Source organism: Eschrichtius robustus, chromosome 7, assembly GCF_028021215.1.
Source record: "Eschrichtius robustus isolate mEscRob2 chromosome 7, mEscRob2.pri, whole genome shotgun sequence".
NCBI lineage: Eukaryota > Metazoa > Chordata > Mammalia > Artiodactyla > Eschrichtiidae > Eschrichtius > Eschrichtius robustus.
The window spans coordinates 4,555,777-4,572,552 of NC_090830.1; the positions used below are offsets into that span (position 1 = coordinate 4,555,777).

The 16,776-nt window shown below is 36.8% G+C and overlaps 1 protein-coding gene across 1 annotated transcript in view; it reads right to left on the reverse strand.

Annotated features, from left to right (window-relative positions):
- PHYHIPL (phytanoyl-CoA 2-hydroxylase interacting protein like) overlaps positions 1–4,444 on the reverse strand; it is an 89,575-nt gene extending 85,131 nt beyond the window's left edge. The window contains exon 1 of the mRNA XM_068548829.1: positions 4,201–4,444. Within this exon, the coding sequence (XP_068404930.1) occupies positions 4,201–4,306 (106 nt within the window). The 5' untranslated portion in view covers positions 4,307–4,444. The remainder of the gene's footprint in view (positions 1–4,200) is intronic.
- Between the last annotated feature and the right edge of the window lie 12,332 nt (positions 4,445–16,776).

Genomic DNA, 16,776 nt, shown 5'->3' on the forward strand with positions numbered 1-16,776 from the left:
AATTATTATTCTCTATTTTTTGTCAAGAACTGTGAGAAATGGTATATAATACTTCACTGAATATCTCAGCAATCCTACAGGACTGACATTATTATACCCATATTACATGAGAAAGCTTGAGGCTAAAAAATGGTTAAGTAATTTGCCTAAGATAACATATCTATCAAGAGTAAATATTGTATGAGAGGTCTGATTCTAAAATGGTATTACCACCATGCTATTTGCATGTCAGTGAGACTGACTAATGCCTACCTTACATTCTTGTACTATGAAAGGTAATAGTTAAGGGTATTTGTCCTAGATGTCTGCTTTAGAAAATATGTCCAAGAATTATCTAATACAGCGTTGTGTTACTAAGCACTCCTGTATTACCATTTGTTTCCAAAATTAAAATTTAATTCACACATCAGTAAGCATAAAGAAGAAAGTCTCAACTGATTTATAATTTAAATAAATATGATAGAGTCCAAATTCAAAGGAATTTATCTTTTAAAATATGTTAAAAAAAGAGAAAACCTTTTCCCTTTTCTTCCGCAAACTACTGTTAGACAAAGACAGGGAAATCTGTCAGCTTCTGCCTGTGCAACTCCTTTAAAATGTGTTCCCTTGCTGACTAGCATCATACACTCCACAAACCGTATCTAGGCAGTCATAAAATGCCCGAATCATGGAAATAATACTTATTAAAGCTAGAAAGCCTTGGGGGTGGATTAAATGCTATACAACAAATTAACTTTGTATTTTCTTCTTTACTGTTATAACAAGAGTGCAGGGAGCTTGGATGCATATAAAGCAACATAAAGATAAATCTTTCCTTCTCGGCAAGGAAATAAAGCTTCAATATGTATATGCATGATGAGAAAAGATGAAGAGAAGTACGCAGAATTCTATATGTGGGGTCAGAGCTGTTTTGTCGTGTCACAGGTCAGTGAGGGTCTGAAGTATCTATGTGAAGAAACAAACTGGAAATAAGTTCCCATATTACTAATGCTTCCCGATGAGAAATTAATGTTTTTTTCTTGGATTTTTTTTGAAAAGCCACAATTAAAGTACATCATATACGCAACTTGAGGCTACTTCAGCACAGCAGAGGCGAATAACAGAAACACTCTTTTACTTACAACAGAGATTATAGAAACTACTAGATTTACAGCACATCTTCAGAGGTTTCCTAATAGAAGTCGATCCAGAATCCTCATTTTGAACTACAAGTAACATCTAGGCAGGGCCATGTATTAGCAACCAAAGCACACATGCCTAGGATAAAAGCACACATGAGATAATATGTGTGTATAAGAACCCTCTTGCTTAATTAAAAAATCCAATTATATGACCACTTGGACTCTATTCCATATTCTTCAGAGACTATTAAATATTTTGAGGAACGATGAGAAAAAGAAGCATTGTGAATTGTTGCTAATAATGTAAACAGATTGTAAGAAAAAAGGCAAGTGACAGAAAAAAAAAAAAAAACATAAAAGAGGAGAGCCAGGGAAGCATAAGACATACAGTTATGTTTACCAGCAGCTATAGATCTTAGTTGATGCAATATGCAAAACATTATAAAATTAAAAATGTCTATCAGTGGAGAAGGTAAAAGGAAATGTTTATTAAACAATCATATGATACTTTCTCTTATTCTACTTTATTCCACTTCTAAGGAATTAATATTGCTCTAATTTTTCCCATCATCAGATTAATATTAGGGTAAAATAAAGTAAGTAAAGAGCAAAAAAGACAAATCTATTTCTATAATAAAATTATGAAAATATAGCACTTATTATGTACTTAAGCACATAATAGATCTACCACATACTAATTTTTCTATGTTATATATTTTCAGCAGTAAAATAATGAGACCTGAGAGGGAGTGAAAGTAAGGGAGTGAAGGAAGCAAACGCATCTAGCTGAAAATTTCTCAATATAAAATTATGATAAATAAGATCTGGTTGAAAAACTTAATGCAGCATTTAAAAATTGTTCTGTAAAAATAACCACATCACCCTCTCTAAATTATTCCTATGACACCAACTTAACATTTTTTGGAATTGACATATAAAGTAGAGTCACAAAATGAAAAGTTAGGCATTTAACAACATCTTTACACTAGCTATTTTCAAATTTTACACATCTTTTAATAGAAGAGTTAGTCCTCTGTATTTGTTGGCATAAGCTATTTTATAAAATGAAACCCTACTTAATTAATCTGTGTTGACTCCGAAGTCTGCAAATAAGTATTAATTTTCATAGATACTGCCTAGTGCCAATACCCCCCCCCATTAAATGTTACATAATTTGCTCATTTTGTAAGGATTAGTAATGTGAACTAAAACAACTAAAAAATATTACCAAAATAAAATAACTTCTACTCTAGGAGGAGAGACCATGGTAAATGCAGCACATTAAGTTTTGTACTCTACATTATTAACTCTGTAAAGGTCATTTTAAAAACTTTATTTTTCTTAGTATCTTTGAAACAGGTGGTAAATGCAATTTTAAGTATTGATTACTGGCTTCTGAGGAGCAACCATGAATTGCCCATTTCCAATAACTACAGTAATGAGCTTTTGATAAATCACTGAAGTAAATGAAAATAAAATCTGCCTTTATTTTATTAGATTCTTGGTTTTCTGTCAAACCAGTCCAGGAAAATAAAAATATTTACAGTGGTAACATTACAAAAAGTCATTTCACAAAAGTATAAACAAACCCATAGGACTACAGGACTTCCTATGTGGTATGTTAAAAATAATCTGTATAGTCTAATAATGCAACCTTATATATGGAATACCAAAACAATGAATCTTTTTAATGCCATAAATATGTGCACTTAATGATAAAGAAAATATAAGCAGCTTTTGCAAGAATATTTATTATCCATACTACACCTGTTTCATAATTGTTTAAAGCAGCTCTGGCTTCAAAGAGCAATTAATCAAAGACCCATTGTCCTAAAGTTATTATTAAACGGAAACTCGGTGTTCAGTTGACCTAAACCGTACTGTATAGCAACGCCTAACCAAGTTATTACTATTTAAATGGACTGAAACAAAACCTCTGCTCTCTACTTGGATTACATACTGATCAATTTTATGACCTTATTGTGAGTATATTAGTATATCTACATCACCTTGGCTAAAAAACCATTTTCAAATCATCGTCTCTATATACAGTTAAACATTAATTTCATGTATGGCCAAAACTGTTCATCTTGACAACACATAAATTGTTTTTCCTTTGTCACATGTATAATTTTTACAATTATTAGGCCAATCAGTACGAATCAGATGCCTTCTTTACAAATGAAGTTTTTTCCGCATTACTGAAATAGCACTGACTCTCCAACTACTCCAACTAAGACAGAAGCACTGTGACTACCCGTGCTGCACGTACTGCCACCGGTTTCTCTCTTTAACGCTCAGACCGACGTTTAATCAACGTCCTTCTTCAGGAGACTGCCAACTTTAACCACAGAATAAGCGGTATAATATCAAGACACAATGGCGAGTACTCGCCCCATATTCTGAATCACGGCAGATGTACGAGGCCACTTCCTTCACAGATTTTGGACAGTTTCTGAATCACAGCCCCAAACGGCGAAGCTGGTGGCTGTCCTTGGTGCTGAAATGCACTCTTTTTCTAACCCCCTCACTGAAAAAACTGTCACCCCAATCCCATTTTGAGAGGATAAAAACACTTGTAAATGTAGATGTTCGAAAAAGGAACTGGTAAGTTTCTGGGCAGAGACCGCTAACTAGTGTGTGTGCGGGGAAAGGCGGGGGGGCGCGCAGTACGGAAACCCCCTGAGCGCATCTCCCCTTCGATGCCCGGAGACCCAGGACCGCGGGACTGCGGCAAAGATCAAAAGCGCCGCGTCCCGGGCAGGAGCCGCGGGCGGGAACGGCGCCCTCGCGAGGGCAGCTCTCGGCCGGGGCCAGGCGGGCGAGGCCGGCGACGGGCGCCGAGGCCGGGGACGACGGCGACTCTCCCCGCCAACGCGCGAGCCCCGGGGTGCTTTTGTTTTTGGGGTCTAAGGGGCCGGGGGGTGGGCGAAAGGGAGCCCCCAACGGCATTCATTTGCACAGGGGGGACAACAAAAGACCCTGCCGCCCGGGCGGGCAGGGGCGGCTGAGCCAGAGCGGCCGCGGTGCCTGGCCGTGGGCTCGACCCCCCGCTCCTCACCGTCCCGGCCACTCTTACCGTCCCGGTCGCACAGCTGAATGGCCTCCAGGCTGAGGTTTTTGATCACCTCCTCACAAGGGCTGGTGGGGCTGCTGAGGGCATGATCCAGGCGCGGCACCTCCATTTTTCCAACCCCCTTCTCACGTCCGCCTGCTTCGTATCCAGGCTCTCTCCGTGGACCGTGTGAGAGAGAAGGGCGGGAAAGGGAAAGGGAGTGGCGGAGCAGGGGAGGAAGCCTGGGACGCGGCACCGAGGAGCCGAGGCGACGGCAGTGGCGGGAGCTCCACTGAGCGTGCGGCTCTGAGAAGCCGAGACAGACCCGGCGCGAGGGCGGGAGACGGCGCGCTCCCGGCGGGGAGGGGACGCGGCGCGCGGGGAACGTGAGGGAGAAGGCACGGGGCGCGCACGCGCGCGAGAGGACGCGCCCCCCTGCTGGCGCGCGGCGCTCCCTGCCCCCCCAGTCCCTCGGCCTTCCGCGCGTACGCGGCCCGGGGGGCCCTCGTGCCTCGGCGCTCGCAACCCCGCGCGTGAGGCGTCGGACGGCTGAGCGCGCCGGAACGGCGGGCGTGGCGGGGCGTGGCGGAGGCGCTCGCCTGTCCTTCTCTGCTGGCGAGGGCGGTTCGGCGTTCTTTCCCTCCTCACAGTGTTAGTCGGAACCAGGTTGGCACTGCGGCGTCTGCACGACGAGGTGAGAGTGAGCAGTTTGTTTATCAAGGATTGGAAGAATGAGGGTCCAGACCCTTTTATATAGGGTTTTGGAGCCAGCGGGCTGCCTTCGCCCCCTCAAGGTCCCGGGCTACGCACAGCCCAGACTTAACGTGTTCCGCCAGCCATTCCTCAGAAACAGCTGCGTCTGTGTGAGAAATGAGCGGATTAACTGAGTGGCATGGTTTAGGGACAGGATTTTGGTCGTCCCGAAGGAGGGGCAGACAGGGGAGTTCAGACCTGCCAGGAAAGTGAGGGAATGAGGAGATGCCCGCCAGCCTGCTGGAAAGGCAGCAGACGTGCTTCAGGGGCCCCAGCTCCCCACCCCAAACTTCTCAGTCTATCTTCATTCATTCATCCATTTATTCACCCACCAAATAAGTGATAAGCGCTTACTCTGTGCCAGGCTTTGTTCTGGGCGCCAGTGAAGGTGGAAGAGACGGTACCTGCCCTCAAGGATATGGAAGGAACCTTCTCCACGTGGAAAATGTGCTTCCTTAAGCTACCCTACACTTGTCTGCCCATTTTTTTAAAATGTCACTTAAGATTTAGCAATAAGTCACTCAGTGGAGGTGCAAATGATTTTTAAAAAGAAAACAGAGGTCACAGCCTGTTGATCTCTGTTGCCATTTGCATCTTTGGAATAGTTTTTAGTTTCGTTGCTATCTGGGGATCAAAAGTAGTGACCGCTCCCCTTCTGAGTGTGGATTCTTACTTGAAATTAAAGTTCCTTTTCACTGATTTCCCAACTTCAAACCTAGATGTTAACCAATAGAGTAACAATTTACATAAAGATTGCTGTATACTACCCTTTCTAGTCACATCCATTTAGCCATAACAGGACTAAATCTAGTTAATTGACGCCTCATAAAACAGATGAACCAGCTTAGGGTAAAACAAGCCTGTGAGACAATTTGGCACGACTGCAAGTTGTTAAAAATCTGTGGAAGATAACTGGGTCTCTTAAAGGGAAACGTCCTCATTATGAACTTAGGTATTAATGAAGATGGATTGCCTTCGTGTAGTTTGAGAGAACTTTTGTGTCAAGGTAGGAGTGTCCCCAAGGAGAGGATAAATTTTTACTTGTCAAGAAATATGACAAGATGGGGCTTATTAGTGAATTTCCTGTGTTCCAAAGACGAACACGGTTTCACCTAGAAATTGATATTGTCAGCCCAACCACAGTGGGTTCATCTTTCGGAGTGGTGGTAAATTTACAAATCTTAAAAGGAACTATGTAAGATAGATGACCAATTTATTGATTTACAGATGAGACATATAATTCATGCATATAATTAAACTTATAACTTATACAGATATTTAGGAAGCACCTGCTGTGTCCAAGGACAATACACTAGATGTTGGAAATTTTGAGTTCATATCTATGAGGAAAGATAGACATTGAAAAAGTAAAATGATGAGTGTTACGGAAGAGGAAGTATGGGAGCTTGTGGAAGTGCACACAGGGACCCCACCGTAGTTTGGTTAGTTAGGAAAGCCTCTAAAAGGATTTTATGTTAAAGGAATGGGAAATGTGTGAAAGGCTTTAAAAAGGAAATTACCATGATCAGATTTTTTACCATTACACAGAAAATGTGTGTAATGAGAAAGGGGGTAATGTTTTGAGAAATAGTAATGTGATTTTCTGGGCATAAGACCTCTTCAATCCTAAGCACCTTTCTGCTGAGGATTTAGATTATTACATAAGAAAATGAAAATTCTTTTCTTCTCATACCTAAGTTGCAGTGGGAGTAATTGTAATCCCCATACACTTACATCATTTAATTGTTAGCTTGAGGTGCCCACTATTACAGTCAAGATCCTACCAATCATTCAAGCTCGAACTCAAATGGTACATTCTCTATAAAGATTATTCCCACTGCCAAAAATCTTTTTGTTTTATTTACATGGGGCTTTATATTTATCTACAGACATAGTCACACTATGATTTATAAGTTATTATTATACATGAAAAATCAGGCTCAAATTTGAAAAGGATCTTAAATATATCCTAATTCAATCCCTTATCCAGTGCTGAAGCCCTTGACAAGAAGTTGTTTACCTTTGAATAAATGGTAAATTAAAATCCTAATGAAGTAATCTAAAGTCTTACTCATTCTGAGCCCAAACATGCCTACTGTAAGGTCAGTACAAAGGCCTTAATTTTCCCCTCTGTCAGTCATACACAATAATGATAATCCTGCTTCCTTCTGCACATATATATTCAATTCTCTGGGTAAATGCTGCTAGTTCTTTCAAACATTTCTGATATCACATTGCTTTGAGTCCCTCTCTCACTCTGGACACTGTCCTCTGGATAGCTCTAATTTTTGTAAGAGTTCATAGGTGAACACACTAGGGGTAGAAATATAATAATATATAATACAAATATTATAAATGATATTACAAATATATGTAGGGAAATACACAGTAGTCTATCACTGTCTTTGCTCTATATGCCAGACATCTTGTAACACAGCCCAGGAACACATTAGCTTTTCTGACAGTGTTATCACTCTGCTTACACGTCCTGAGCTTACAGTCACATAAAACCTATCCTTCTTCCCTGAACATTTCTTAATTCCCCCCTTGACGTTGTAAGTTTTGAGTACATATTATAGTATTTGCATAGAGAAGATACTCAGTACAATTTGCTAAATTATTTGATTGAAGTTCATTCAGTACTTTTAATGTGTTTAATTATATTGTTGCAACTAGCCTAGGATTTTCTCAAACCCAAAGAAGGAGTAGGTTACAAAAGTCCTTTAGGTAAGTTTTTAAGTGCAGAGGTCATTCTTATAGGACCCACAGCTGTAGGCACAACCCAGTTTTTTATTATTAGGCAGAAGGCAAAGCGTGAGAACCAAAACCATAGGTAGAAGCAAACTCAAAAAAATGCATAGTAAATGAAGGAGTGTTTTTTCTTTATCTCATAACATTACTGTAACTTTTCCTAAGCTCTTATTATAAATGGTAGCATGAAAGAAAACTCATGATTGATAGAGACAAACTTGAAAGCAACTCAAATACTCTAAATTCTTTAATTTGATTCAAGTTGAGTAGAGTCTGGACTTGTGAAGATCAAATGAGATAATGCATATGAAAGTGTTGTGTGAGCTGTGAGGCACTTCAGAAAGTTAGGATGTTGTTATTACTGGGCACTAAGAATGCCATTAAGAAAGGATTTCTTGTCAATTTTACAGTACAAATTTCTGGATATATTTTAATAGCTATTTCAAAACATTAAGAACTTCCATATTTAGAATATCTTTATGATTCAGTATGTTGGGGCCCTTAAAAATTATGCCTCGTTTTGTTTGCTTTGGGTTTTATCTTAGTGATAGATTTTTGCCAAACCCATAAGCAAATATTCAGCATTGAATCCCTGCCCAGTATTTGATTTCTACACTCCTAATTCTGTATCACCAAACACTGATGGGAGAAGGTAGAGAACTATAATGACCTGATCCATTATAAATCCATGCTGTCAAAATTCAGCTTGCTTAACAATTCAATGGCTATTGCAGACCACTTCTCTTTGAAATCCCCCAGCTCTACTCTCACTTTCAAAAGATGATCTCTCTGTCTCTCTTTCCTGGAAAAAAAAGGAAGGCGGAGTGAAGTTTCTCTTTTGTTCTTACCTTTAGCTCAGTAGGTGTTGGTAAAACTTGCTACTTTGCCTTCCTTCATCTGTGCTCTCCATTCAGTGCCTGTGTATTGCAGAATATAGTTAACTCCCTGTTTTTACCCCCTCCAGGTGTTTTGGTCTTTTTCTTTCCTCTGATTCTCTTTTTTGTTTTTAAACATTACCAAATCTCCCTGATTCTTTTTTCTTGATTAAACATCATTTTATTTTAAATTAGGGTTTAACAGATAAATTATTTCTGAATGGTCACAACTAAATCCCTTGCTAGTATGTTAGCATTATACATAAACATAAAATACACCCTTGCCAGAAACACTTCAACGTTTAAAACTAGGTACCATGAAACACTGACACAGTATGCTGGATTATAACTGAATTTTGATTCCCACAACACACTTCAGGTCAGTTCACTCTGCCTTGCTCTCCAGGGCTGAATGGAAGGGGACATACCACACACGGGTCAATGGAAAGGATGGAAATGTTTCATCTTCAACGCTGGGCCTAATGCTCATCAGATCTTAAAAATCCCAAGATAAATGTGGAAGAACATCAAACTCATCTAGGGGAGCTGCTCTTCCCAAGGTTTCAGTTCCAAAAGCTTCTTCCTCAGATGGAAAGTAACGAAGGCAGGGTTTCTTTTTAGAACTCAGTTAATATTTCAGTGTGTTTTCTGCCAGCATCTCATAGATATGTGTGCATAAATATATGTACATTTATAAATAACACACACACAAAATAAGTTGCTCCACTATCTAATGTCATCTAATGTCACCTTGCTTTATTTTTCTCAAACAAATAAAGCCTAGTTCTGAGTATGTGTTTACTAACAGTATTTGTTCCAAATCTCCTTGATTTAAAAAATTATCTTACTTGAACCAACCTGTTACTATCCAATATTTTAATTTTCATAGGTAAATAAGGATCCCATTATAAATTGTGAAGTGTCATAAAAGTGTTATTCATTGCCTTTATTTCCTTTTAATCCTCATACAGTTTATCACCCATCTCTACCACTCTGATTCTCACTCTTCAAAATCATCTTTGGATTTCATGAGATTTTTCTTTTTTTTTTTTTTCTGCAAGATTTTTCACATCACCAAGTATAAAGGCCTTTTATCATCTGCATCCTCTTTGATATTTCAGCAGTTTACTTCTGCTGAACTTCTTTAGCACTGAACTCTATTGCATCTCTTCTTTCACATGTGCTTAATGTTTATCTAGCTTCTAAGCTACTCTCTTGAGTGTAGGTGTTTGTTAAAGTTCAGCCTCTGACATTATGTTCTTCCCTGTTTAAAGCCATTTCCTCTGAGGATGCGTGCATTCCCATGAATTTTAATGTCTTCTTAATGTTTAAATTCTCACCTTTAACGTCAAATCCGTATCTCAAGTTCCCAACTATAAATAAAAGCCATTGCCCTATTTCCCTATTGCCCTAAAAATGTTAATGAACATTTTTATTTACATTCCCATAACCATTTCTAATTGATCTGTTCATCCTGAAAACTGATTACCTTTTCTGATTTCTTCCATTGTAATCACTGGCAACAGTATTCTTTTAGTCACCCAGTATTACCCAATTTTCTGATTTTCTCTTTTCCTCTTTAAATGAAACTATCCTGAAAATAATTAAAATTTTGCAATAGTTCTTGGATGTGTGATTTTTTCCTGAATTATAAGTACTGCTAACACATTAAGTTCTCATCATTTTTGACCAGATTTTTGAAATTACTATGTGCATAGTCTTCCTACCTCCCTTCTTCAATCATGCTGCTACTAGGATTGACCCGCTAAAGCACTTTATCGATCAGAACTTGCTCTATAAATTACAGTGGCTACTTATTTTTGTTCTGCAGTTACTGAAGTTTTTTAGGCAGTTATATGACAATTGCAAAGCAATGTTGTAAGAAGATTAATCTGTCCATGTTTCATGGGATAAACGTAATGGAGGAAGACAGGCGTTTAGGAGATTATTGTAGTCCAGGAAAAAAACATAATGTATTATAGACTAAGACATTAGAATTGGTAATGTAAAGGAAGCAATGGATTTGAGAGAGTGGTGTTATACTGTTGTTTTCTGAGGTTATTTTTAAAAATCACAAAAAGGAGAGGTCCTTCAATATTTTGACACTTTAAAAGATTCAATTGTTCATTCATATTATTGATGGCTATATACTATAAATATTAATATTGTAGTACAGCATCCTATAGCAAATGAGGCAAGAAAAATGTATTGAACATACTTCTTCCGTCTTTAAACCCAAGTCAGTGCACATTATTGAGTGCCATTAGATTTTCTGTGATGATACAAAGACACTGCCCATGTCAACATTTCCCCTTACACCATGTTATTGCTGTTATCCTATAATACAGATAAATGGAGTTGCTTCTAGCTAATTTTAGCAAGAGTAGATAGCATCATAAAAATTAGCGCAGCAGCTATTCACAGGAGGGGCTTCAACTAGAAAGTGGCAATAGTGAAGCCATGGAGACAGATAACTATCACCTTCTGCTCTTCCTAATAAATCCCCATCATTCAGACACATAAATGAGACTATTTATTGTCCCAATATGTGTTCATATTCATTGTATAATATTTGTAAAGGTGTTAAATGCTTTAAAGATTGGAATATTTGTTTTACCATTTCCTTGTTTGAAACTTCTCCACAATAGCTAAGCCAAATTGTATGTGATTATGCCTTGCAGCTAGAAAACTATTTCCTCTTGAAGTAGTCTGTTGTATCTAGAGAGAGCTCCAGAGTCAGCATTGTATGGAATCCAAAACTTCCTCCACTGTCAATGTTTCCCCACTTATCTTGAAGACACAGAGAACAGTTAATTCTTCTTCACATGATAGCCGTATGTGTATAATTCAAAACATTGTTGTCTCTTCTGATTCGTCTTTTCTCTAGTCTGAATCTTCTCATATTGCAGCTTGACTCAAAGCATATTGAGTCCTTGGTTTCCTCTGAATATGCTCTAAAATTATATATTTCATTCTGAAAATACAATGTCCAGGACTAAACACAATATAATGGAGGAGGCCTGATTACAATAGAGCAACTTATCTGAACTGTTTAATTATAAATAAGTACATAAATTGCCAGTGCATTCACATTAAAAATGTTATTTGATTATTATTTGACAGTGTATGTCTATTCATATTTGGAAAGTCCTTCCCAGTAACTTTCATTTATTATTCCTCACAACAACTTTCTTGAACTTTTGTTTTTTAAGCTGAAAGAAATGCCTACTGTTCTCATTTTTACAAATCACAGATGATATTAAAGCTAATTATGCATAACATGTAAAAATGGGATAACTACTGCAATATAGTTATATTTTATGTAGTCTCTTGATTACTCTGTGGTCCTTAAGACCTTTAAATGACACAGTATGTCATGAAATTTGATAATAAGATTTTCTGTTTATGATAAGTGTCGTATAACCACACAGTATCTGTGGATTCACACATTTTGTGGGACAGATGGTGGGCTAATCTTCCATGGTGTGGAAGGTGTTGACAGTTCATGAAATGCAATAAAGAAGCCTTATTTCAGATATTCACAGGAAAAACCTGACAGCCTTATAAGGATTTAGTTGATACTGTTATAATGATAAGGGAGAATATTTCTTTAGTCTCTTATGTGATGCTTATTTATTACAGTGTAGTCCGACAGTGCATTTAGTTTTTCCTCCACAAAAATGTTGCTCAACTAAACTAGTAGTTTGACTGTTTAAGATATCACAGAACTGAGGAATAAAAGGAATAATCAGACATAGCCAAGAGAGAGACTAAGTCTACAGAGACACTACATAGACAGTAAGCCTACTGAAAAGGTCCTAATACTCCCAGGAACCAGACTGATACAAATACAAAGTTAAAGTCTAAGCCATCACCTGGCAAAATTGAGCTTTTAAGAGACTAGGCACATTTAGTTTTATTCTTGCCACACACTACATTTTGTTGCCCTGGTTTCTAGTCCATATTATTTTACTGTTTTACATCCATGCATCAGTCACTCTTTCTAGATCTTTTTCTTTCTTTCTTTCTTTTATATCATAGAAACTAAATATCCCTAGTGGTATGGGGGCAGGGGGAGGAAAAGAAGACAAAACAAAACAGTTATGATACTTAATAGGACCATTGTAGGCCCTCAGTAGTCAGCTCCTCTATTTCTCTTTCTTAAGGATGTCTTTATAGGTGGCCCAAACAACTGTTTACTTCAGGAAATATATTAATATGTATTCACTCAAACTAATTTGTCTGGTGTCATATGAACAAATCAAGTATCTAATTTGTTTTATAGTTTTAAAATACTTTTTTGAACATCTTACTGAAACTGTGCTAGAGTTTCTTAAGACACAGCTCATAATGACTCTGTCTCATGTCTTCATAAGAGACTGAGAATCTATAGTAGTAAATGGTACAAATGATATTTTTACTGGTCTCATTCACCTTCTTATGGATGAGCAGAAAAACCCTTATGGGTCAAAACCTATGATTGATTTTTTTCTTCTGCCACCTCACATGAAGACTTAATTTGGATATATTAAGTTTCTATTTCAAGGCACTCTTCTTTCTCACTACTAAGGCTTCAGTGCCTTTATCAAGATAATGGCCTCTGAATGATTTGAAAGGGTAAACTTGTGGAATTGTTTTTATAGCTGAGTTATAAGATAATTTAGCTTTCAGGTTTCATCCTTGACCCCTTGACTATATCTATCTGCTCTCTATCCTTTAGTTCCTCAGACTACAAAGAAGGCAGCTAAAGCTAAATCAGTTAAACACTTTTTTTGTTTGTTTGTTTTTGTTTTTTGTTTTGGATGGTAGTGGCCTGTGGATACTGAGTAGAAGGAGAATGTTTGCCAGATCATTGACTTATAGACTAGAATCAACAAAAGTAAACTCCATTGGTTTGATTAATGCAATTTAACAAAGATTTTTAGTACTTCCTATGTAGGGCACTAAGAACTAGGACACAGGGTATAAGACTTTATTCTGAGATTGAATTTACTCATGAGAAGGTAACAGTCTCCTGCTATTGAAGAGACCTCAAATTCACACAAATAATTTGCTTTTCATGATTTAGTATGATATAGTATATGCTATAACCAATTTTTGGTCAGAAAGAAAGACATTAATAGTTTTCTGGTATGCCAGTATATAGCCTAAAATATATATAAAATATGACACTTCATCCTAATTCACTCTTCTTTCATTTTCCATGTTGTTGGTTTGTTTTATAGTGGTAATAATTGATCTATACTTGAATTCTGTGTAGCAAGCATGTGCTTTATAATACTGATTTAGAGGAGAAGGGCATATGGAGAAGGAGGGAAGATACAGAAAAACCTTAAAATTTTTATCAAGATATTTGGAAGTATTGATGTTTCACCTTTTTACACAAAAAAGTAGAGCTTAGAATAAGGCAATATGTGGCAAATGCTGTAGGAGGGGAAGAAATTGTGTGCTGTGCAAGCACAAAGAAGGAAGAAATTAATTTCAGCTAGGGGAAATCTATGTGAATAAAATGCTTGTCCTGAGTGCCATTAAGTACAATAAACTAAAGTGGCATCAGGTTGCTTCTCTAGGCTCTATGTTGTACTCAGAGTGCTGCTGAGTCAACCGTTTTAATCTGTAGAGGCATCCACAGAAGCATTCATCTTATCCCCAAAACATTTTTTTTCTTTTTTATAGATATATCAGGAAAAAACAGATTGATTAAATGGCCCATTGTCAACATACCTGTTATGTTCTTTCAGGTTGGGTCCTTTTAATGAGTAGGGAGGATGAGTGCTCTATGTGCAGAGGCCATTTAACAATTTTGAATAATGAGGTCAGTTATACAGACAACTTTAATCTCATGTAATGTAATGAAAGTATTGTATATACCATAAAATACCTCCATACTATTATAAAGGCTTATATTTAAAGTCTTTATTTTCTTGTTTCACCTATAAGGATTACATTACATTACATTATAAGATTGGTCTGGCAGTGCTATTCTTTGAAAATCTGGGCTTCTGAATATTGACTCAACTCTGGTTGATTCTGAGTGATAACCTATGATGCCATAAGCTTTAATTTTTAAATTAAAATTAAAATTATCAAATATTGTTTTCTTACGATATATTCTGTGACTATTATAATAAAAGTGTCTGAGGCTATTTAATCTCCTATAAATATAAATATGATTTATATTTCTCTTAACTAAAATATAAGAATAAATGTATATTCTATAATTTATATAAATATATATTATATATCTATATATAATTCTATATACCACATAAGAGTATATATTTATATTAATTAAAACCATAGCAGTTTCCATGTTTATAACCTCAGTAATTCTATTCTCTGCCCATGTCTTCAAATAAAGCCTAGAAAAACAAATAGGACCTGTTTTATAGATGCTACCTAATAGTGCCACAGCACATGACTTCCAAACAGATTTATAAATAGCATCACTAGTCTATATTTTGCTCTAACTGCAAGCAGTGTATAATAAAATAATTTTAGAGGATATAAATTTTCAATTGCCAATTTTTACCTCAGTGAGTTTTTCATTGAGATATGCATGTCTTTGTCTTAATGTGAGATTTCCAACTATCTATTCTATATAATTAAGCTCCACACTTACAAAATATAAAACAGTCTTTTTTATCTCAGCTCAGTACATTATAAAATTGTAAAATCATCTTTTATAATAATTCATATTCTGTTACCAGGACCATTCACTCTTCTCTTTTCCCATTATGTCTTCTGGGCTTTTGTCAAGCATATACCATCAAGAGATAACAGTTCACACTTTCTCTTTGACCCCAGTGTGAAATTACATTTATGAAAAGATAAAAATACATGTAAATATTTCTAATACATCTAAGATTTTTTTCCTAGTTAAAAGATATCTAAAGTAGGAATAAATAATAAGCATACATAGATCTCTTCTATATCCTATAATTTCAGGGATATAAGGTTATAAAGTGACACAGATACCACATGTTTTCATAAAGTCTTTATTATATATACTTCTGTATATATTAATATACATGACCATCAAAGCTGAAGTGGGAGGTCCTTGTCTTTACCCTGAGTATGAGCTGCTGATGCCCTCCTCAGACTGTGTCTACACATTCCTAAACTATAGTGGTGTAACACAGAGAACTAAAGAAATATTGAGAAATAAAGAAATATTGAGGAATAAAAAAATATCTTTAAAAATGACAACTAATATGATTAAAGTTTCAGTTAACTGTTTTTTTTAATTTGATTTTTATTTTATATTGGGGTATAGTTGATTTTCAATGTATTAGTTTCAGGTGTACAGCAAAGTGATTCAGTTATAAATATACATATATCCATTCTTTTTCAGATTCTTTTCCCATATAGGTTATTACAGAACATTGAGTTCCCTGCGTTATACAGTAGGTCCTCGTTGTTTATTTTGTATACAGTAGTGTGTATATGTTAATCCTAAACTACCAATTTATCCCTACCCCCGACCTTTCCCCTTTGGTAACCCTTTTTTTCGAAGTCTGTGAGTCTCTTTCTGTTTTGTAAATAAGTTCATTTGTATTTGTATCATATTTTTAGATTCCACATATGAGTTATGTGATATTTGTCTTTCTCTATCTGACTTACTTCATTTAGTATGATAATCTTATCCATGTTGCTGCAAATGGCATTATTTCATTCTTTGTTTATGGCTGAGTAATATCCCATTGTATATGTACCACATCTTCTTTATCCATTCCTCTGTCAATGGACATTTAGGTTGCTTCCATGTCCTGGCTATTGTAAATAATGCTGCAGTGAACGTTGGGGTGCATGTATCTTTTCTAAGTAAGGTTTTCTCTGGATATATGCCCAGGAGGGGGATTGCTGGATCACATGGTAGTTCTATTTTTAGTTTTTCAAGGAACCTCTATACTGTACTCCATATTGGCTGTATCATTTACATTCCCACCAGCAGTGTAGGAGGGTTCCCTTTTCTCCACACCCTCTCTAGCATTTGTTGTTCATAGACTTTTTGATGATGGCCATTCTGACCAGTGTGAGGTGATACCTCATTGTAGTTTTGGTTTGCAATTCTCTGATAATCAGCGATGTTGAACATCTTTTCATGTGCTTTTTGGCCATCTGTATGTCTTCCCTGGAGAAATGTTTATTTAGATCTTCTGCCCATTTTTTGATTGGGTTGTGGTTTTTTTTGATATTGAGATGCTTGTATATTCTGGAG